Source organism: Stigmatopora argus, chromosome 12 (assembly GCF_051989625.1).
Source record: "Stigmatopora argus isolate UIUO_Sarg chromosome 12, RoL_Sarg_1.0, whole genome shotgun sequence".
Classification (NCBI taxonomy): domain Eukaryota; kingdom Metazoa; phylum Chordata; class Actinopteri; order Syngnathiformes; family Syngnathidae; genus Stigmatopora; species Stigmatopora argus.
In genome coordinates, this window is record NC_135398.1 from 2,229,496 (window position 1) to 2,253,530 (window position 24,035).

The following is a 24,035-nucleotide window of genomic DNA, read 5'->3' on the forward strand; positions in this document are numbered from 1 at the left end:
TTCGTAGATGGAGAGAGAGAGCGAGAGAGAGAGAGGGAGAAAGAGAGAGAGTGATGAGGAGAGATTCAAGTTTTCATCTGGCAGTCATCTATTTTAGGTTGACACAGTGCATATTTCATCGCGGGACTGCACACGGCACCCCATTTTCTGGAAACATCTCCCTCCTCACCACAATGAGATCCAAAGGAGGATTATTTGGCAGATTTCAGGATGGATTTCTGCTCTTCTGGTGTCTTTGTGTACCCGTGGTGAGTGAGTGGAAACCTCTGTTTTGTTAAGATCGTGATGAGGATTGGCTTTTTTGCGGGTAGACGTACACGTCCTCGTTTTTGGGGGCGCTAAGTGGAGCGTTCGGTCGTGACGACATGCCCTTTTTTTGAGAGGGAGTCACCGCTGGATGGGTTTGATGTTTAGGAACTTTAATTCTGAAAGTGAGGAACAAAATGGTGGCAAAGTTGAAGGTGGTACGGGAAGGCCATTTTGGAGGAATCGGCGAAAATTGACGGATTTTGGCCACAGGAAAAGGTCATCTGGAATTGTTTGATAGTTGTCAGACTGCAACTTTTTTTGGGGGGGTCGTGTATGCATACCTGGCAACTTGTACGTTTTTCCAGTTTTTTTATCATTTTAAATTGTGGATGCCAGATAAGAAGTTTTGTACGGGATTTTTTTCCAGGCACGTTTTTTTGTAAAATCGATTTCGATGTAGTCATTTTGGCTCTAATCCGGATCGGTTTACCAAAACTGCTTCTACAGTAATCCCTCGATTATCGCGGATTCACGACATCGCATTTTTTTTCTGAGGGAACTTTTTTTTTGTTTTTTTGTACGTTCATAAAAATGTGAAAATCCATGCTGAAACTTGCTTTTTTTAAATAGGGGTGAGGTCTATTTAAGGTCCATTTATGATTGTCAATAGCAGGCAGTGAGTTCATTTTGTCCATTTTAGGGTACTCACAGGTCATTCTTGGTAGATTTTAGATGATTTCCTCTTGATTTTGAGGGATGCTTCTTGGTCCTTTGTCAGTTCCTGCTGATTTTGGGCCATTTCCAGGTGACTTCCTGTTAGTTTTGTGGCATTTTAAGGTCTATTTAAGGTATATTTAAAGTCTATTTAAGGTCTATTTAAGGTCTATTTAAGGTCTATTTAAGGTCTATTTAAGGTCTATTTAAGGTCTATTTAAGGTCTATTTAAGGTCTATTTAAGGTCTATTTAAGGTCTATTTAAGGTCTATTTAAGGTCTATTTAAGGCACATGTGTCAAAGTGGCGGCCCGGGGGCCAAATCTGGCCCGCCGCATCATTTTGTGTGGCCCGGGAAAGTAAATGATGAGTGCCGACTTTCTGTTTTAGGATCAAATTCAAATGAAGAGTATAGATGTATATTAAATTTCCTGGTTTTCCCACTTTTAAATCAATAATTGTAATTTTTTAATCCATTTCTTCTGTGTTTTTAGTTCAAAAATCATTTTGTAAAATCTAAAAATATACATATATAAAAAGCTAAAATAAACGTTGTTTTAAATCTATAAATTACTGAATGTTCAGGGCTTTTAATCCAGTTCTTTTAATCCATTTATATTTAAAAAATCTAAATATGATATCTAAAATGGTCCGGCCCACATGGAATCAAATTGACATTAAAGCGGCCCGCGAACCAACCCGAGTCTGACACCCCTGATTTAAGGTCTATTTAAGGTCCATCTATGATTGTCAATAGCAGGCAATGAGTTCACTTTGTCCATTTTCGGGTACTCACCATGACTTTCAAAGGATTTTGCATCATTTCCTATTGATTTTGAGGGATGCTTCTTGTTCCTATATCGGTTCCTGCTGATTCCAGGCCATTTCCTGGTGGCCGATTCGGCCCGCCGGCCTGGGGTTTGACTCCCCCTGCCTTGCCGAAAGGACTTTTGAAATGTCTTTATTGTTCTGGCGTAATAAGCCACGGTGACATCCTTCATCTGGCTGTCTTGTGCTATCTTTTCAGTGCTCTCCATGGTAGCCATCCCTGGAGCGTTGTCCTTCACTTTCGACAAGCGCCCGATATCAAACATCTTCCCTTAATATTTGCCAGCCACTTTTTCTTCCGGGCGTCGACTGTTTATCAGCAGTTTTCTTTTCACTTGTCCCACGTGGCTGGCTTTTCCAAAGCCGCATCTCCAGTTGATCATTCTTGGCTTCTTCCGTATTATTCGAACCTGCTCAGAACAATCCAAAGTAAGCATTAATGGTTTTTTTAATTATTGATTTCAAGTCATTTGGGATAAGCTACAACACCCTGACGAGGAATAGACGCGTTGAAAAGGATTTTATTTGATTTTGTTTGATTCGCATCATGTAAGATTTGGCCAATGGGTACTTTGGAAATAATTAAAATTAAAATTAATATATTTGGAGTTTGTCAGTGATGATTTCACTGACATTAATTTGGAATTGTTTTCGGAATTAATTAAAAAACTGCCAATAAATGGTTGTTTTTCCTCATTGTGCCCTGCGATTGGCTGGCCACCAATTGAGGGTGTCACCCCCCAGGTAGGCTCCGGCACCCCCCGCGACCTTAGTGAGAATAATGCGGTTCAGAAAATGAGATGAGTGCTGAAATTAATTCATTTCTAGTGGGTCAAATTAAATGTTTAATTTTTTATTTAATATGCTAGCACCAAGTAAATGTTAGCACATATTTTTGGAATTATTAATTGACTTGAATTAAATGCTTTTATTCTCATTATATGATTATAATGAGATTTAAAGATGCACCACCAGGTACACAAATAACAACAAACAAATAGACAAATAAATAATCTATAAATAATAACAATAAATAAGTCGTAAAAAATAAGTAGCAAACTGAATTGGATGTATAAAAAATCTTTTGAATATTAATGGGTTTCTGCTTCTGGTTTTCATTTTTTTTCATTTGGGTACCTTTCTATGATTTATTCACTTCAAAATTTGCATTTTAAAGTCGTGTTTGAAAAAATATAAAACATATACTACCTCATTTTTGACAATCAATCAAATATCAGTACTAAATGCAATACAGTGGGCGGGGCTAGGGAGGAAGCAGCAATTTACAGAAATGTAAAAAAAATGATCAGAAAGATAAAAGACAGTTGCTACAGTCATTTGTAATGGCATGAAGACTTTTCAATTTTTTCATCCTTTACATCACAGGTGTCAAAGTGGCGGCCCGGGGGCCAAATCTGGCCCGCCGCATCATTTTGTGCGGCCCGGGAAAGTAAATGATGAGTGCCGACTTTCTGTTTTAGGATCAAATTCAAATGAAGAGGATAGATGTATTTGAAATTTCCTGATTTCCCCCCTTTTAAATCAATAATTGTCATTTTTTAATCCATTTTTTCTGTGTTTTTAGTTCAAAAATCATTTTTTAAAATCTAAAAAAATATATATAAAAAAAGCTATAATAAACATTGATTTAGATCTATAAAAAATTGAATATTCAGGGATTTTAATCCAGTTCTTTTAATCCATTTATAAAAAAAATATCAAAATATTCTATCTAAAATGGTCCGGCCCACGTGAAATCAAGTTGACGTTAAAGCGGCCCGCGAACCAACCCGAGTCTGCCTTAATTTGTTCATAATGTCACCAGGTTCTGCAATAATTCCTCTTTACATCTCTCGTCTTCAATCTTTGACTAAAGCTCCTTCAATATATTCCCTCAATCTCCCTTTTATTTCTCCCCAAGACAGGATTTTGAAGACTTTGACTGCGCTCACTCGCTGCCACTCGCAATTAAATAATTCCTGATGTGATATAAAATAATGGCGGGGCGTCGGGATTGCGTAACGAAAACAGCGGTGGTGTCTTTTTCTGCATTAATGTCTTTCCACTTCATTTCAATATGGAATAATGAAGTGGAGTAGGAGTAAATTGATCTGGGATACGGGACATTAAATCCCTAATCCAGTGTATTATGGTACAGTAAAGCACATGTTTGTCTCCCGTCGCTTGTTTCGTGTTGTGACAGCTTCGAGGAAAATATTAATCATTTGAGTTATGCGTGCGTGTGTGTGTGTGTGTGTGTTTGTGTGTCGCTGATATTGGATTTGTTATCGTGTTTTCAGACGGAATGCATCCACCCGGACTGCGCCATCGTTGCGCAGCACCTGAGGGCCCGTGACATTTGTAGCCAGGCGAGAAGCAGAGAAGTTCACAACCAGACGGCGCACAGCGGTGGGTGTTCCTGCTTTGCTCGTCACGCTTTGCACGCAAAGGCACATTTGAGGCCAGCCGCGGTACACTGGACCGCGGGGGTGTCCAACTCGCTTTCCTTCGCGGACCACGTTTGGAGCTCAAGTGGGCCAGGCTACTTTATTTTGGGCCTCAAAAGTTAACTTAATGGCCGTCGACGTCCAATCCAATTTGACTGGGAGGGGCGGATGAACATTCGTCAATGGCACTTTGTGTACCTGACTACTTATCTACGTTGGCTACCCATCTATGTTGACGACTTATCTATGTTCACTACTTATCTATGTTGACTAATTATCTACGCCGGCTACTTACCTACGTTGGCTACCCATCTATGTTGACTACCCATATACGTTGACTACCTATCTACCTTGACTACCTATCTACGTTGACTACCCATCTTCCTTGACTACCCATCTACCTTGGCTACATATCTTCCTTGACTACATATCTACCTTGACTACCTATCTACCTTGATTACCTATCTATGTTGACTACATATCTATGTTGACAACTTATCTATGTTGACTACTTATCCACGTCATTTACTTATCCACATCAACTAATCTGTGTTGACTACTTATCTACGTTTACTACCTATCTACATTGACTACCTATCTATGTTGACTACCTATCTACCTTGACTACCTATCTACCTTGACTACTTATCTATGTTGACTACTTATCTACGTTGACTATCGATCTACCTTGACTACCTATCTACCTTGACTACCTATCTACGTTGACTACCTATCTATGTTGACTACCTATCTATGTTGACTACCTATCTACCTTGACTACCTATCTACCTTAACTACTTGTCTACGTTGACTATTTATCTACGTTGACTACCTATCTACCTTGACTACCTATCTACCTTGACTACCTGTCTACATCGACTACCTATCTATGTCGACTACCTATCTACGTCAACTACCTATCGACGTCGACTACTTATCCACATCGTTTACTTATCCACGTCGACTAACCTACGTTGACTACTTATCTACATGGACTACTTATCTATGTTGACTACTGGTATCTATTCTAAGTCCAAGCAAAAGCTAATTATGAAACAACAAGCAATTTCCTCCACTAGCTTAGCAAAAAATTAGCTAAACGACACAAAACATATTTGCCTCAGCACTCCCAAAAAATAGAACCCAACGATTCTATTCACAATTAACCTTCAAAAAAAACTTTCCCTTCCCTTCAGGGAGGCCATGACGGGTCTTTGTCGTCACGTCATCACAAAGAGACAAACGTTAGCGTTTGGGCCAATCATTTGATGTAAATTAGCCGTGATGACAGCCAACAATGGGACGACACCAGAATCCGGGCGCCGCTCATTACGCAGATAAATGTCATGTGATGAAGTTGACTGTCAAAGCCAGCGTGCTAGCGTGTCCGTTTGCGTTACGTCTAACGGGCAGGTGCGGAAAACGTTTTTAGGGCGGCCGTGACGTCGAGCTGGCTTGTATACTGCGGTGTGCGTGGTTTTTTGGGGGGTGATCACGCTTTGCACATAAGAACATATTTATCCATACCTGTCAGAATTATTATTAGGCTTAAGTTAAAGTGGCGGGCCGTCAGGGCCTTCTCTGGGCCTAAGAAATATCTGAAGCATATATTATATTTTGTCCATCAATACTTATTAAATAATTCCAAATTGTCTGTTAGCTTCCTCCCACAATTTTACCCCATTTTCGGGCAATGTTTGCCCGTACGCCATTGACGTTCATCGCTGTCTTTTCCCGGGAAAATCACCCCCCTGGCCTGGTTTTAATGTCTGGAAAGCTCCAGTATTTGGATCTAATCATGAAATGCTTCTAGGAAGTGGATTTTACCCCATTTTTGTGCATTGATTTATTGATTATTTTATACGTGTCGCAGCTGTAGCCGCAGTAGAGGTTTTATAGCCATAAAATAGTTTTTGAGGGTTGGATTGATTCGTTGAAGGCGCTACGAGAAAATGCACGGACCGCCACTGGGTTTAACCAATTAACCAATGTATGCATTCGTTATAATAGTCATCGGGTAGAATAGCTCGTGTCTTGCTAGCTTTAGTCTTTTGTCCGCGTTGTCTACGTGTTCTATACAATGTTCTATGTTGCGTCCTACGCTAATAAATAGAAAAGCTGTGCTGAAAACTGACAAAAAGCCATTTCTTGTGTGTTCTTTTTAGCCGAGTCGAGTGTGGATTAGCCTGATTTGTAATTTAGCCATAATTTTGCTGTTCTTGTTGACATTTGCGGCTGTTTGTGCATGTTTTTTTTTGCCGAGTCGAGCGTGGATTAGCCTGATTTGTAGCCTAGCGATACTATAATTGTCATTGTTGACATTTGAGTCCGTTTGTGAAGGGTGCATCATTGTTATTATTCTTACATCTGAGCTTTAGCTAGCTTCTTCTGATAGGTATGGGATTCTATTACATGTGTATTTGGCATTTGTTGTGGGTATAAATGCGGGACTTTTAGCCATCCCGGGTCATCATCGTCATCAGAATGCTCTCCCCTGGGGGTCTAAAGCTATTCCAAAAGAGCGCCCCCTAATCCCAAATAAGGTGACATTCAAGTGGCTAAACGTTTCCCCGAACCACAAAAGCCGAAAGAAAAGCTTTGTTGTTACCAAATCGTTTTTTTTAATGTGCTTTTAAACCAGATTGTGTCGGACTTCTAGTGGGAAATCATGTGGTTTATATTCTTACTTTGGGATCACGTCTCGATTCTTAGGAAATAAAAGAAGGTCTTACCATAAGTTAGTTGGCATCTTGATAAAGGTGGAGTGATGTTGCATCATGGGACGGCGGCTCGTTCTTTCTTTGGCTCAGTCGGGGCTAAAAATGGAAATGTGGATGATGTTAAGCTTCTAAAAGCTTTTTTTTTTTTTTTCCGGCTAACTCAAAGCGATACAATTCATGAATGAAACAGGCCCGCCGTGTGTTTATTGGAAAAGTGGAATCCAATCAAATCGGACTTTAGCTTGAAGCTCTTTTAAGGCTGATTTGTTGGCCGCAACCCGCAACGCGTGGATATTGATTTTTAAAAGGTTACGTGGGAACGTCTAAAGTTGAACAAATTGGGTCGTGTGACGTTAAAATTGATTTTATCGTTTCCAGGGGCAGCCAATAAGTTCATTCTTTTTTTTTTTTCGTTCATTTTCTGAACCGCTTTATCCTCACAAGGGTCACAAAAACACACACACACACACACACACACACACGTTGGCATTGGAGTTAAAAGTTTGCCGGCAGACATTTTAGCCAGTTGCACACCAACAACCAATGACTGACCATCATTTTAGTGACCCACTAAAGCAGTGAGCCATCGTAATTTTCAAAATGCGATGCAGCCTTTTATTAATGTTATTACTAATGCTTGTGGACACGTGGCATGATCCCAGTAATAATATCATTTAGAATGATCTATTTATAGTTATTTTTTTGCTGCGTTTGGCTGGCAACCAATTCAGAATGTTGCCCACAGGCAGCTGGGATTGGCTCCAGCACCCCCACGACCCTTGTGCAGATAAGCGGGACGGCAAATGAATATTGTTTTTTTATTTATTATGTTTGGAATGCAATTTATCTCTATTATAGTTTGTGCGTAGTTTATAGTTGATTTGTTCTTTTGTTTTTAGGCAAAATTACTAATGATTAAACTGGAATATGTAAAGTTAAATATGATAATATTAGAATTTTTTTCACATTATTATAGTTTTTAAAAATACAGTTAAAAATGACAAATGGGTAAAAACATTCAATTGAAACTGCCATTCAAAAACATTGATTGGATAAATACAATATTCATTTACCATAATTTTTTGACTGTATTCCATATTTATATAATATCCGTTAATAGAGGACAACTGATTAATAACAATAAAATGTAAATTATGGTTTTAAATTAAATGTTTGTTTCACATCTAATTAAATTTGCAAAGAGCAACGTATAACACTGCTTATAATACAGAATATGAAAATAACATATGATACTCCAATTAAATAAAGGAATCAAACCTACGGCCTGCGGGCTGGAATTGGCCCGATCCGTTCATGAATGTGGCCCACGAACCAAAATAAATTAATAACAAAAATCCAAAACAATGACATCAATAATGTGAGTAAGTGAGCCCCCTATATTTATTATATTTCCGAACCCATCATTATTAAGAATAAATATCCCTCATCTGAGTGTAGGTTGTCATGCTAATTGGACGGGAACCCCCAAAATAGGAATTGCACCCCGTCATTTAAAAAAAAAAAACAGCAGATGAAGCAACGCACGCTGTCACTTTTTTTGGCGTTTGTCACGAAAGACTTCCTGTGGAGCGTCAAAAAAAAAAAAAAACATTCATTCAAGTGACGTGTTTGCGCACACGAATCTGTCGCCAAATCTCAAATTTAGTCTGGAATCATTCCAGTTTCCCGCTGTGCCCTTTTTGACGGGAGGCCTCGGAGGCGACTCGCCGCCACGCCGACGTTGATGTCACGTAGGTGGGCGGACAAAAATAGTAGATAGAGGGGAACTTTAGGGAATTGAGGCCCAGCCCATTGACGTCGATAGCCGTCTCATTTCATTTAAATCAGGGGAGCTTGGCAAGGAATGGTCGCTAACAGCCAAGGGCGCCTGTCAACATTTCTTGGCCAACTTAGTCAAATGTTACATTTTGGTTGCGTCAGGAGTGCAAACTGCATTTAAAAAAATTAAATTAAAAAAAAGAATAAAACAGAATATTTTAGTGCAGGGGTGTCAGACTCGGGTTGGTTCGCGAGCCGCGTTAACGTCAACTTGATTTCATGTGGGACGGATCATTTTAGATATAATATTTAGATTTTTTTTTGTTTATAAATGGATTAAAAGAACTGGATTAAAAACCCTGAATATTCCGTTTTTATAGATCTAAAACAATGTTTATTTGAGCTTTTTTTAAATCTATTTTTGAACTAAAAACACAGAATAAAAATGAATTAAAAAATGACAATTATTGATTTAAAAGGGGAAAAAAATCAGGAAATTTAATATACATTCATACTCTTCATTTTAATTTGATCCTAAAACAGAAAGTCGGCACTCATGATTTACTTTCCCGGGCCACACAAAATGAAGCGGCGGGCCAGATTTGGCCCCCGGGCCGCCACTTTGACACATGTTTTAGTGCTTCTAATTTTACATTTTAATGTAAATAAAAAAATGAAAGATATTTTTAAATATTAGATTAGATAACTTCATTCATCCTGTATTCGGGAAATTTAATATTAAAATTTAATATTTATAGTAAATGGAGGCGCGGTGGATGAGTGGTTGGTGTGTAGGGCTCGCAGTTCTGGGGTCGTGGGTTCGATCCCAGGTGGGTCCTCACTGTGTGGCGTTTGCATGTTCTCCCTGGGCTCGTGTGGTTTTTTTTCCAGGTACTCCGGTTTCCTCTCGCATCCCAAAAACATGCATGCTAGGCTAATTGGATGCTAAATTGTTAGCACTCTAAATTGCCCCTAGCTACAAGTGATTGGTTGTCTTTCTCCTCCTGCCCTGCGATTGGCTGGCCACTGATTCAGGGTGCGCCCCGCCTGGTGCCCATGGTTAGCTGGGATAGGCTCCAGCACCCCCTGCGACCCTTGTGCGAATACGCGGTTCGGAAAAAGAATGAAAAAAACAAGAATCCATTTGAGGTAAATTAACCTTGGTTGACTTTTGACAGGAGATAGATTGCCCTTTTATGAGGGGAAATTGGATGTACTATGATCAATTTGCGGAGGAAGAAAATTAATTTGCGGTCAAACAGAAAAATGAATTCCACTGCTAGAAAGAGGGGAAAGGTCTTTGGATAAAAAAAATATGTAAAGCGTTACTAAATTATTGAAGCAATTACATTGCGAAACCTGTCAAAGTAGGGATTTCCATCTTCTATTTTCACCTCTGTAATATTATTGTCTTTTATTAAGACCATATTTACAGTTCAACCTTCAAAAGCGACCATTTTGAGAGCTTCCCATTCCTTCTGGCTAAAACATACGTGGGTAAGGTTGGCATTTTTTTTTCCGGGGGTGACATTTGCTTCCAGAGCAACTGTCTCTTGTCGTTAATGTAATGGATATTTCATTGTGTCATTAGCCACTAGCATTGTGATTGGCCCAATCCGGGGGTGGTTTTCGCTATGGGCAATGTGGGCGACCGCCGAGGGTGCAAGCTTTTTTTAGGGGTGCACAATTTTTTTTTTTTAAATGTTCAATTATATTGGAAGGAATCTGACTTTATTTTTGGCCCAAAAAGTTCACTGACTTCTCGAGATGTGTTCGTTTTTTTTTACCTCGTCTCCTCGTCGGCGGTTCCGGCTGACGGCTGTTACGTAAAAGGCTCTTCTGAAATGCCCATCCGTGGAAAGTCCGGATTTGGAAGACCCTTTTAGAGAGAAGAATGAGGGAAAGAGTCTTTTAGTCGGCTTTTTGGCGGCTGGAAACTGTCAAATTGTTTGACAAAGTCAAGACCAATGTGACAAAAGGTTGGGAAAGGAAATGGAGCTGTTTGGTTTTGTTTTTTTATGGGTTTTTTAGGGACTTTTGCTCTGCGTGACGTGTTCTTGACTCATTGCTGTCACCTATTGCGTGTTCTCGACCAATCCCTGCCTCCCGTGCCACCACTTGGTCCTAATGGTCTCGTTAACCGCTGTCGAGTTAAACCAAAAGTCGCTTTGTGAGGGTTTGTTTGGTTTGACTTTTGTTGTGACTTGGTTACTTTTCCCCGTGGTTTGTTTTGAAAGTTTTATTTACGCGGATGGAAGTTTGGGTACGTACACGCCCCCTTCCTACTTTTTGACTCCTGCTAAGAATACCAACAACAATATTCAGATCAAAAGCATTTAAGATAAGATTGTTTTATTTATTTAGTTCCTAATCTATTCATTTCAGTCAACATATCCACACTGGCAATCGAACGGGAGGCTATATGCGTCAAAGCCAAAGACGGCTATGATCGTCAATACCAGTTTGAGCCCGTATCGGCCAATTTATGATGAAGCGATTAGATTAGAACTTTATTTCATCCCGTATTCGGGAAATTTGTTGATTGCAGTAGCAAGACAGACACAAGACACACAAGACATTGTAGACCTAGCTATTTTTTTTTTATAGATTAGTCAAGCGTTATAATGGAAAAGCTTTTTTTCTGATTGGTCTCAGGTTGCCAGACGGAGTGGGACGAAATCGGCTGTTGGTTGCGAGCCGACGTGGGTCAGGTGGTCAACGTGTCCTGCTCGGACGTCTTCCACCATTTTTCCAGCGGTCACGGTTAGTCAACAAATACGTAGCTTCCATCTTGGACGTCATTTAAAAAAAAAAACCAGTTTTGGGAAACTAAATTTGAATTTGAAGTCTATTATTTGGTGATTTGGGCTTTTAAAAAAGGAGAAGCGATTTCCCGTTGCAAATGTTTAAAGGCGCTCTTTTTAGGCTTGGTTTCCAGGAACTGTACGGCCAACGGCTGGTCAGATATTTATCCGCCTTACGAGGACGTCTGCACGTTTCAGGACGACGGCGGCCCGGAAACGGAGGTGAGTTATAGTCCCGCCTTCTTATTGGAAAGAATATGAATATTGTTTTTCCATTTGCAGACCAGTTACCTGTCCACCTTCAGACAGGTGTACACGGTGGGCTACGCCACCTCGCTCGTCTCCCTTTTAACGGCCATTGCCGTGTTCGCCGCTTTCAGGTACTTTGAAAAAAATGGAATTGATAGCTTTGGTGGAGAATGTTTTGGTTGTGAGCAAAATTGTATGTTATTTTTACTTAGAGCCTAAAGCGTTAAATGTGTTAATGTTTTCCTAAATCCTGTTTCATGCTAAATATAGATAGTGGGTAAGTAGAGAATAGTTTCTTTTTTATTTCTTTTTTTGCCTTTGAAAAAACAATTTAATTTAAAAAAAGCTAATATTTCCCTGATTTCAGTTCTTTTTTAACTCAGGAATTTTCAAAATAAAATAAAACAAATAATATTCTGTTCTCCATTGTGATTTTTCAATGTTAATCAAATATTTTTAAATCATTTTTATAATCATTTCTAAAAAAACTATTAAAAAATAAAGAGAATACATAAAAAAATTAACATTAAAAACAAACAGCTTTTTCCCCATTTTTTCATTTTCAAATATTTTTAAAAACTACATAAGAAAACATAAAATAAAATAAATAAAACTATTAACTCTTACCAATTCCCCTTTTTAATAAACGCCTGAAAAAAGAACATATTTACTATTTTTTCTTTTGAAATTAAAAGGAAAACAATGAATTTAGACTTTACATATATTTTTAAAAATCGGTTTCCGTTCTGTAAAAATGTCAATGAAATGTAATTTGTTACTCACCCCAAAAAAATGATTGGTCCCTCTCAGGAAGTTCCACTGCACCAGGAACTACATCCACATCAACTTGTTCTCCTCGTTCGTGTTGCGGGCCAGCGCCGTTTTCGTCAAAGACGCGGTGCTGTTCGCCGACGAAACGCTGGACCATTGCTCCGTGTCCACGGTGAGTTCCGCCGGCCGACGGCCGGGGACGTCGTCCAAAAACCAAACGGGGGCTTCCTCCCGTCAGACGGCGTGCAAGTCGGCCGTGGCCTTCTTCCAGTTCAGCATCCTGGCCAATTACTTTTGGCTCCTGGTGGAGGGCATCTACTTGCAGACCCTGCTGGCCCTCACCTTTGTCTCCCAGAGGATATACTTCTGGTGGTACATCCTGATTGGATGGGGTGAGTATTTGGGGTTCATGAAGGTCTCCGCTTCCACCCGGGGGGGGGGGGGGCGGAGTCTCTTGATCTTGCCGGCCATGTTGGTTGAAGGACGAGCGGAGAACTGCTTGTGTTCCAGTGAGGCCTGTAGAATTCAAAGTCTTTTTTAGTGCATTTGATAGATTTTTATAATATACTGTTTGTCCGAGAGACCCACGTTTTGTTTGTGGAAAATTTGAGTATTTAATTCGTGTATACAAATGTGTGAAAGTGGGAGCTTTGTAGGGTAATTGAGTGTTTTGGGTCATTGAACTAAACAACCCCATAATGGCTTGATGTGTATGAATATCACATTTTGGGTCATTTAAGGCAGAATATTCACATTTGGATGACATCTCTATCTCTCAATACACTTAGTGTATGCTTGTGTATATGTATTTATATATTTATTTGTGTATATGTATATATATATTTATTTGTATATATATGTATTTGTATATATATATATATTTATGTATGTATGTATATATATATATATATATATATGTGTGTGTGTATGTATGTATGTATGTACATGTATATGTATGTGTGTATATGTATATATGTGTATTTGCATATGTATATATATATATGTGTGTGTATGTATATATGTATAAGTGTATATTTATATGTATGTGTGTATATGTATATATGTGTATGTATATTCATATATATGTGTATTTGTATATATATACCTCAAATTTTTACAAAAGTCTTGTTTCACTTGATTGCATCTTATATATATGTATATATATATATATATATATATGTATGTGTATATATATGTGTGTATGTATATATATATATATATGTGTGTGTATGTATATATATATATATGTGTGTATATATGTGTATGTATATATATGTATATGTATGTATATGTATATATACACCTCAAAATTTTACAAAAGTCTTGTTTCACTTGATTGCATCTTATAATTGGTTATTAAAAAAGTATATATATATATAACATACATATACATATATATACATACGTACATACACATATATATATATATATTTATGAATGTGTATATACTGTGTGTATGGATGTATATGCATGTGTGAAATTTTCCTATTTTTTCCTTCTTTTTTTTTTAAATAACCAATGATGAGATGCAATAAAGTGAAACAATTTTAAAAAATCAGATTTTTTTTTAATTTGAGGTAACTACTTCTGTGTTAAGGGTTTATTAGAATCTCATTTCTATGATTTAACGGTGGCACACTGCCATCTTTTGCTTCCAATTTGTCTGTCAAAGTGTCCATCTGTTCCAGGACTCCCCTCGATAATTCTGGTCCTTTGGGTGCTGACCAGATTCTTCTACGACGACAGAGGGTACACGTTTGCGCCGTGTTATTACATTTGGCCCGCTTCTCATGTTTTGAACCTTTGCGGCTAGTTGCTGGGATGACACCGATAATGTTCCCATTTGGTGGATTATCAAGGGCCCAATAACGGCTTCCTTGCTGGTGAGTAGTTGGAGTGCGCCAAACAACGGCGGCCAATAAAAGCGCCGTGCCGTTTCCGACCCGCCAGATCAACATCGCCATCTTTGTCAACGTGATCCGCATCCTGGTGCAGAAACTCACATCTTCCGCCATGTCCGGAAACCACGAGGGCGGACATTTTATGTGAGTCGCAAAGGAGAAATGTTTTCAAATAGGCTTTGATTGGCTTGGGATTTGAACCGAGGCCCTAAAAAAGCCAGTCTTTGACAAATGCTAAATAGGCAACTGTTAATAAAACTGTTTCTCTAGATATCTTTAGCGTGTAAAAACAACATAACACCGAAAAGAAAACATTTAAAAGTTGCGCTTGAGTATTGGCCACTAGGAAAAAAGTGTGACTTATAGTCCGGCGAATACATCAAGACCTTAAAAATAGTATCGAATCCTCAAAATAGATTTTTTCAGTTTTCCCAGCTAGCTTTAGCTTGTAAAAACAACATAACACCGAAAAGAAAACATTTAAAAGTCGCACTTGAGTATTGGCCACTAGGAAAAAAGTGTGACTTATAGTCCGGAAAATACACAAGACCTTAAAAATAGTTTGGAATCCTCAAAATAGATTTTAGGATTGTTCAGAAATAGCATTTTAGCCATTGCAAATGTATTTGCTTCATTACCATTGACCGTCAGACATGTCCAAGCCACTTGAATACTGACGACTTGGAAAAAACGGCGACTTATAGTCCGGAAAATACGTTAAAAGCTTAAAAAAATAGTATCGCATCATCGAAATAGATTTTAGAATTATTCAAAAATAGGTTGTCGATGGGTTGAATTGCCATGGCGAGTAAAAAAATAATGTTTTATGGCTTGACATTGAATCCCCTGATAGCAAAAACCTCATTTGCATTGAATTTTTACGTGACATTTTGGGTTAAAAAGTAGTGATGTGGTGTCTTTTATTTTTGTCTTTTGGCTTTTTTCAGAAAGCTGGCCAAGTCCACGCTCTTCCTCATCCCGCTGTTCGGGATGCATTACACCGTTTTTGCCTTCCTGCCTGAAAACACGGGTGTGGCGGCTCGTCTCTACATCGAATTGGGCCTGGGCTCCTTCCAAGTAATCGTACACGGGGATACGTTTTTTGGGGGGTTTGTTTATTTTGGACTTGTTGTCAATGGTGGCCATTCAATGATTGACACGTTTGTTTCTTTCAGGGCTTCGTAGTGGCTCTGCTTTACTGTTTCATGAACGGAGAGGTAAACCACTTTGGATCAATTTGATGATATATTATGAATATTACAAAAAGTACCGTGCAAAAGAGCCCGTCATCCGAATATATGGTGTCCAAGCGGTGGCTCAGGGGCCAAAATCGGCCCGCCACATTGGTTTTTGTGGGGCCTGTAAAAGATAATCATGTATGGTAAATTTGAAGTTTTTTGGTTCAATTCAAATTATTATAGATATATAGAAAATATTTGCTCTTTTTGTTTCTTTTTTAAATTATTATTTTTTACAAAACTTTAAATAAATGAATAAACTTTGTAAATACTTTTTTTAAAAATCAAAAGTCATTCTAAATATATTAGCATTATGTTTTGTGCTTTTTTGCCCCCGTTTTTAAACAAAACAAAAAAATAAACAAAAAATATATTTTTATATTAATTTAGAAAAATAAATAATACAGATAATTTATTTTTTCCGCCTAAAGAAAGATTAAAAGACAAAAAGAAATGGAAAAAAACTGTATATGAATATTAAAAAAAATACAAGACATTGATGAGCCTCTTAGTAAGAAATATATGATATGGACAAATTGTAATGATTTTTTTTCGCCTAAAGAAAGATTAAAAGACAAAAAGAAATGAAAAAAAAACTGTATATGAATTAAAAAAAAAATCCAACACATTAATGAGCCTCTTAGTAAGAAATACATTTGGACAAATTGTAATGATTTAGCCACTATGGGAAAAGCTGTCATCTCATTGGTCGATTCATTTTGGCAGACTTGCCCAATGAAAGCGTAACTGGGCCAAATAAAATAATGGACTTTGACAGCAAGTAGTCTGTAAATGTTGCATACTCACATTGGCTGGCAGGTGCAGGCGGAGCTTCGGAGACGTTTGTGGAAGTGGAAGTGTCCTCACCAAAGTGGGCGCACGCCGGCCAAGCCCAGCCTCAGCCAGGTCAGTATGGGAGCCCGCGGGGGGCTGCGCCGGCCCCCTTCCACCGGAATCGTCTCCACTGTGTGACGCAAAGGACGGGAGAGGAAAGACGGGACATCATTTCCACTTGACTTGACTGAAATGAGCTGTACTGAGCCTTTAAAGCGACATTTTTTTTCCATTGATTGTGTTCATTGCAATTTTTTTTATGGTTAGCAAGTCCACCTGACACCAGACAATAAGTTGTCTGTTTTTATGAGTGTTCCAGGGAGGCTCCGCCTCCTCGCCATACTTGGCTGGGATAGGCTCCAGCACCCCCCGCGAGCTTTGTGAGGCTAAACCAGGGGTGTCAGACTCGGGTTGGCTGGACCATTTTAGATATAATATTTAGATTTTTTTTATTATAAATGGATTAAAAGAACGGGATTAAAAACCCTGAATATTCAGTTTTTTATAGATCTAAAACAATGTTTATTTTAGCTTTTTTTTAAATATATTTTTAGATTTTACAAAATGATTTTTGAACTAAAAACACAGAAAAATTGGATTTAAAAATGACAATTATTGATTTAAAAGGGGGAAAATCAGGAAATTTCATATACATCTATACTCTTCATTTGAATTTGATCCTAAAACAGAAAGTCGGCACTCATCATTTACTTTCCCGGGCCGCACAAAATGATGCGGCGGGCCAGATTTGGCCCCCGGGCCGCCACTTTGACACCATGTGGCCTAAACGGTTTGGATAATGAATGAATGAAATTATTTTCAACAATATTTCATCATTTATTTTCTGAACCGATAATTCTCACAAGGGTCGCGGGGGGTGCTGGAGCCTATCCCAGCTAACTACAGACACCCTAAATCGGTGGCCAGCCAATCGCGGGGCACAAGGAGAGGACAAGCAATCATAGCTAGGGGCAATTTATTGTTCAATTAGCTAGCCTAGCATGTTTTGGGGATGTGGGAGTAAACCGGAGTACCCAGAGAAAACCCACGTAAGCCCGGGAAGAACAAGCAAACTCCACTCACCTGGACTCGAACCGAGAACCGTGAGGCCGATGCGCTAACCACTCGTCCGCCGGCCTATTTTTTTTCAGCCATATTTGACGTAGCTAATCAAACAAAGTTTTGCGATCATATTTCATGTCATTCATCAATGTTTTGTTTATTTAATGGATTAATTCATCTATTTATTGCATTTTTACCTTATATACATTTCCTGTTGTGTGTGTGTGCATTTTTATGTCGTCCCTACATATGTAAAATAATATTATCTGCACTCAGAAAGTTACCAAGTGTAAAAATGTGGGTAAACTGAGCATTTGTCTTACAATACTGGAGTGTCTTATTGTACATTTTGAACCCAATTATTCGGGTTTCACTCTTTTTTAGTTACCGTATTATACAGTTTGTATAAAGACACACTAACTTGATGTGTTATGCTATTTACAATGATTTCCTTTTTTTACTTCAACTAATTCCACTGTTGTTGTGGACTTGGTAAAGAAAATGTTTTAGGTAAAAATCTCTGTTATAAATGGAAAAATTAAAATTATTGTTTGTGATTGCATATTTCAAACTTACAACTGTAAATCGGTTTTAATCATTTTGAACACGTTTATGGGAATTGTAAAAATTTAACAGAATAATGTGAAATATGAAACTTATATTTAATGATATGTTAAAAGCCAAATTGAAAAATGAAATAGAAGTATAACCTTAAACATGGTATTTTTTTAAAGGAAAAAAAGCCTTACTATAACTGGTCATTTATGGAACAAATAAAAGGCTTACTATACATGGTCTTTAAAAAAAAAAATTAAAGCCTTACTATACACGATCTTTTTTTTAACAAATATAAGTCTTACTATACCTTTTTTAAGGGAAAAAGCCTTACTGTAACTGGTCATTTTTTGAACAAATAAAAGCCTTACTATACCTGGTCTATTTTTTTAAAGCCTTACTATACATGGTCTTTTTTTTTAAAAGCCTTACTATACACGATCATTTTTTTAAACAAATAAAAGTCTTAATATACCTTTTTTTTAAAGGGAAAAAAGCCTTACTGTAACTGGTCATTTTTTGAACAAATAAAAGCCTTACTATACCTGGTCTTTTTTTTTAAAGCCTTACTATACATGGTCTTTCTTTTTTTTAATTTTTAAAGCCTTACTATACACGATCATTTTTAAAAATAAATAAAAGTCTTACTATATTTTTTTATAAACGAAAAAAGCCTTACTAAACATAATCCTTTTTTAAATAAATAAAAGTAAGGTATTACTTTGGTCAGGGTTTGTTCCTCTTAATGAAAATCTCCCTGTGATTTTGAAACATTTTTTGGGGAAGGTGCAATAACAAAAGTAGTAACTTCCTTAAAATTGTTAAAATAACAAGGACTTGAAAAACTAAGAAAAAAGCAAACCTTACCGGGCAGGGAGAGGCGGGGAAATGAGGAGCACATGGAAACAACACGTGGGTGGGCGCACAAGACCATCCTAGCAGGACCGACAAACATGCAGGGTTTAAAGACACAGACACGGGTTGCTAGGTTACTACTAGACATGGTAATTTTTTTTTTTTAAAGCCTTGCTATACTTGGCCTTTTTTAAAGAAAAAAACCTCACTATATATAGTACATGGTCTTTTTTAAAAGTCTTACTATAAATGTTTTTTATGAGGAAAAAACCTTACTATACATGGTCATTTTTTGAATAAGTTAACACCTTACTATTCATGGTCTACTTTAAAAAAAATGAAAAATAGCCTTACTGAGCATGCTTTTTAAATGGAAAAAAAGCCTTAATAAACATGGTCATTTTTTTAAACAAATAAACGCCTTACTATACATGGTTTACTTTTTTTAAATGAAAAATAGCCTTACTGAACATGTTTTTTAAAGGAAAAAAAGCCTTACTATACATGGTCATTTTTTGAACAAATAAAAGCCTTACTATACATGATCTTTGTTTTTTGAACAAATAAAAGCCTAACTACACATGGTATTTTTTAATGGAAAAAAGCCTTACTATACATGGTTATTTTTTTAACAAATAAACGCCTTACTATACATGGTCTACTTTTTTAAAATGAAAAATAGCCTTACTGAACATGCTTTTTAAAGGAAAAAAAGCCTTACTGTACATGGTCATTTTTTTGAACAAATAAAACCCTTACTATACATGATCACTGTTTTTGTTTTTGTTTTTTTTAAGGAAAATGCCTTACTAAACATCGTCTTTTTTTATTTGAACAACTAAAAGCCTAACTATACATGCTATTATTTTTTAATGGAAAAAAGCCTTACTATACATACCCTTTTTTATGAATATATAGCCAAAATGTAATCAAGACAGTCTTTTTTAATCATCAAATTTTAAGTCGAGAGAGTTGCAAGGACAACAGACTGTGAGCGGTTCACAGCTGTTCGAGCTCTCTCCCCATACTGCAGTCTGGTAATAAACCTATTTCCTTTAAATTGATCTCACTCTTTCTTAACCTGAAGTTTTATTACAGAACTATCACCTTACTAAACATCGTCTTTTTTATTTTAACAACTAAAAACCTAACTATACATGGTATTATTTTTTAATGGAAAAAAAGCCTTACTATACATGGTCATTTTTTATGAATATATAGCCAAAATGTAATCAAGACAAGGTCTTTTTTAATCATCAAATTTTAAGTCGTAGCGCAACAAAAACCGACCCAAGTTTGCACATTTTTATTGAGCATTCAAATGTACACAACACGGATTGTGAATGTCGGACGTCACTTTTTTTTTCTTTTTACGACACAACTTCACAACAACCTTGATGACCATTTTTTTTAAATATCTACATTATTTTTTATCAATATGCTCATCAATAAAACGCGCTGGGTTATAAGAGCGTAGAAAAAAAATCTCTTTGTAACGTAACGGCACGTCTTTGTCAAAAAGTTTAAAAAATAAATAAAAAGTAAAATAAAATACACCACTTACTTGAATACTGTATATAAGATTAAACACGGCGTAGATTCATAGCAGGCATCGTAGAAGAGCAGCTGAGAGACAACTGTACATTCAAAAAATGCGTTAGCAAAGTTCACAGTTAGTCAAAACAAAGCAAAAAATATATACATAACAGCACAAAAATTGAAAAATGATCACAATGGCTGCCTGGTCTTAAACGTTAGCCTCTGAGCTAGCTAGCTAGCATCGACAAGCATGTGAAAATGACCTGAAAGTACCCAACTTTGGCTTTTCGTGCTTATCTCAGATGGGAAAAAATATATTTAATCCAAAAATCTGCTGCGTAACCTTTCGCTAACTCAAGCTAAATGCTAACAAAAGTGCTGCGATTCCTCTGACGGTTCACAGTTTGTTTATGGGAAATAAAATACAATGTTCACAGAAGGCAGAAAAATAAAATCACATTTTTTGTCAGTTTGTTTAGTTGTGCTAAAAACAAGACACGTTGCTAATGCTAAAAGTGAAGACGCACCTTTTTTTCATTTTTAGAGCTACATAGCTTGAAATAAAAACTTCAAAACAAAAGCTTTTTCAATATAAAAGCTCATAAAAGAAGAGGACAGATTCATTTGGCTCATTTTAAACCAGAAAAGAAAGGACAGTTACAAGTTAGCCTTGTTAGCTAGCAACCATTTTGAGACATTTTCTTCATTAAGGGTCTGTACATTTTTAGATATTTTTTAAATTTAAATATATTTGTTTTCACAGTGAAGTTCACGTTAATGATAACTTTTAATACTTATTTTACATTTCACATTACAAATGGACCAGGACGCCATTTTAAATCTCAATTCACGATGGACATTGTTGCCACAAAGACACTTTTAAAACATTTATTTAAAGATTTTTCCTCAAATTAAATAAGTCTATACACAGTTAATGAAGTAAAATATATTTGTAAATAAATAGCTAATATAAAACTTTCATTTCTTTATATTTCAAATATGGATTTAGTGCTGTATAACTAAAACACATAAAATTCACATTTGATCAATCCTTCTGATTTAATCACAATTTAAATGTTTTTTTAATCTGTATCTATATTATAATTCAAAAGTAATGAAAAACCAAAAGTCTCAGTGCAATTATTTTGTATTACATTTGGCAATCTCATTAATTAATACATTAATCAAACATATTTTTTTGTATTTCCTATTTGATAAAAATGGAAAAAAAGTCCTTCTATTTATTAACACATTCACATCATAGTTTACGGTAAAGAAAAACAATCTGACAAATTTTAGCAGTCCTACGCAATTGTCTTATCTTAAATCCACTTTTTTTGTACACAATTTCAATGTTAGAAAAAAAACCACTGCCCCCTTTTGGCCTGGAGGATACATTGCACACACGACCAGCTTTGAAACATGTTTGTTTCCATCTCAGTTGCATTCAGACTCCAAATGACAGCTGGTGCTTAAGCAGCAGCTGTGGCTTTTTTAAAATATTTAATATATTTTTTCTTCTTCCAAACATTAAATAATAAGTAAGAAAATATGGCACAATGTGGGTAAACCTCACAAATGAGATTTCCGCTCACCCAAACATCCATTTAAATACTAGCTTCCCAAATTAACATTAAAAATAACAACCTCAAACATGTCCACTTGTCAGAAATTTTTGAATAATAGTGTTAATTTTAGCTAGTTTTATTCTCCCGTGACGTATTTTTTAATGGTTTGACCCCCGCAAAGGTGAATTATTTGCTATTGGGATATTTAGGAATTATAATTTCTGGTGCTATCTCGTTATTTTATATGTAAAAATACAAGAAGGTAAGTTGAAGAAAAATGTGCCTCCAAAAAACACAAATATACACAAAATGATAGTCACATTTGCACATTTCCAATGAGGATATATACAGAATTATCGGTATTTTGTTATGTACACTATAAAAAATGTTCATAAATTAGGGGTGTCTAAACTTTTTACGAAAAATCCTCTAATGACCAACTTTCCATTTTTGTTTCTTCAAAAGATCGCTTAAAAAAAGATGAAATAGAAATAATGGAGAACCACTGTTTAACTCCATCTGGTGGTGACACTAAGAATTGCAAGCGAATATTCAGTGAATTCAAGCCTCTTTTTGTGGACAAAAATTGACGATATCTTGACGCGGGCCAATAAAAAGAAAAAAAACGAGCAGCCGTAGTTTGGACACCCCTTTTTGTAAATATTATTTCAATGATCATTTCAAAACGGACGTTAAAAAAGATGACATCACGATAACCATCCCCAAAAAAGGAACATTGAGTTCACCGGAGCACAAGACTGTACATTCAATGTAAGCAAATGGCTTTTTTTTTTCTCAAAGTCCATCGTTAATAAATGACAAAAAAAAGACGAGGCACTTTTTTGACGTAACGGGAGCTTGATATTCTTGTACGATGTGTGAAAAGCTGCACGAAAGTCACAAAAAAGTCATGGCACGGCTCTATTGCACTATGATGTCCAAAGATGAATAAAAAAAATCATTTTGGCACCAATTTCTCTTCAGTAGACGTCCCCATTTTGAATTAAACATGGTCTACATTTTCCTTTGCAACACGCAAACATCATGAATAAGACAAGTCGAACTGTCGACATCAAAAATATTTACAAACTACACAGGTTTTTTGTCACTTCTTTTTTTTTTAAGCTGTATCTTATTTTTGACATACTCAGTACTTATGGCTGATTGTACAAAAGTGACATTTTGAACATTTGGCATTTTAGGGGGTGTCAAAGGTACGGCCCGCGGGACGGTAGTGGCCCGGTAGGGAGTTCGATCCGGTTCGCGGGGTGCTTCAGCCTGAGTGCGAATTCATACTATACGTAGAGGATAAAATTCTTTCAGATTTTCGGATAAAGCAGAAATTTGTGAGATGCTCCTTGCTTAATTTCCCGCATTAAGCTCACTTCTTGTAAATTTTGGATCATTTTTTATTGAATTAGAGGGACTTGCTGGATTCTTTTTTTTTTGGTCGTTGCTGATTTTTAGCTATTTTCAAGCTACTTCTTGTCGGTTTTGGGGTACAGTGGTACCTCGACATAAGAGTGCCCCGACATACGAGCTATTCGAGATACGAGTAAAATTTCGGGAAAATATTTATCTTGAGATACGAGACAAATTTTGATATACGAGCAGACGGCGGACGTGAGAGGCTGCTCATAAAAACATCATGGCCGATGTGTTTCTGGTCGCAACTCCCTCGTGTAATGTCTCTACGAGCACTGGGCGGAGCCTTGCATTTTTTCAGTGTTTTTTTTCCCGTTAGTCAGTGCGAATGGCGTAGCTAGTTCGCTAATACGAGAGGAGTATATACTACATCTCGTTGGCAAGTGGTCGTGCGTTATCCTATTGTGAGGACATTTGTGTGCATCATTTTCAGAATATTTTGAGGGGACTACAAAAGCAAACAACCCTCGATAGGTTGCATCTGAAAGTCAGGGTGGA

At 36.9% G+C, this 24,035-nt stretch overlaps 2 protein-coding genes across 9 annotated transcripts in view; one reads left to right on the forward strand and one right to left on the reverse strand.

The window, feature by feature from the left end:
• adcyap1r1a (adenylate cyclase activating polypeptide 1a (pituitary) receptor type I) overlaps nt 1–24,035 on the reverse strand; it is a 53,516-nt gene that overhangs the window by 3,087 nt on the left and 26,394 nt on the right. For 5 of the 7 annotated variants that reach the window (XR_013304190.1, XR_013304194.1, XR_013304193.1 and 2 more), the window contains 7 exons: nt 20,570–20,642; nt 19,018–19,085; nt 16,507–16,663; nt 12,573–13,076; nt 10,524–10,615; nt 6,970–7,053; nt 1,759–2,200 (listed from right to left, as the gene is read on the reverse strand). The gene's annotated coding sequence lies outside the window, so the exon portion shown is untranslated. Of the gene's footprint in view, nt 1–886; nt 1,063–1,758; nt 2,201–6,969; nt 7,054–10,523; nt 10,616–12,572; nt 13,077–16,506; nt 16,664–19,017; nt 19,086–20,296; nt 20,643–24,035 lie in introns of those variants that run through there. The other 2 variants (XR_013304191.1, XM_077615055.1) reach the window with 2 other exon arrangements.
• Nucleotides 21–16,813, forward strand: LOC144085600 (growth hormone-releasing hormone receptor-like). Of its 2 annotated transcripts, XM_077615054.1 has the most exons (13): nt 21–248; nt 4,091–4,199; nt 11,392–11,499; nt 11,662–11,762; nt 11,823–11,920; nt 12,600–12,732; nt 12,799–12,952; nt 14,249–14,309; nt 14,374–14,443; nt 14,511–14,605; nt 15,409–15,538; nt 15,637–15,678; nt 16,519–16,813. In XM_077615054.1, exons 1-13 carry the CDS (start codon nt 54–56, stop codon nt 16,669–16,671), a joined length of 1,449 nt encoding a protein of 482 aa, XP_077471180.1. In that variant the 5' UTR covers nt 21–53; the 3' UTR covers nt 16,672–16,813. The 2 variants fall into 2 exon arrangements, with proteins under 2 accessions (XP_077471180.1, XP_077471179.1); XM_077615053.1 differs by having other exon boundaries at nt 12,600–12,952.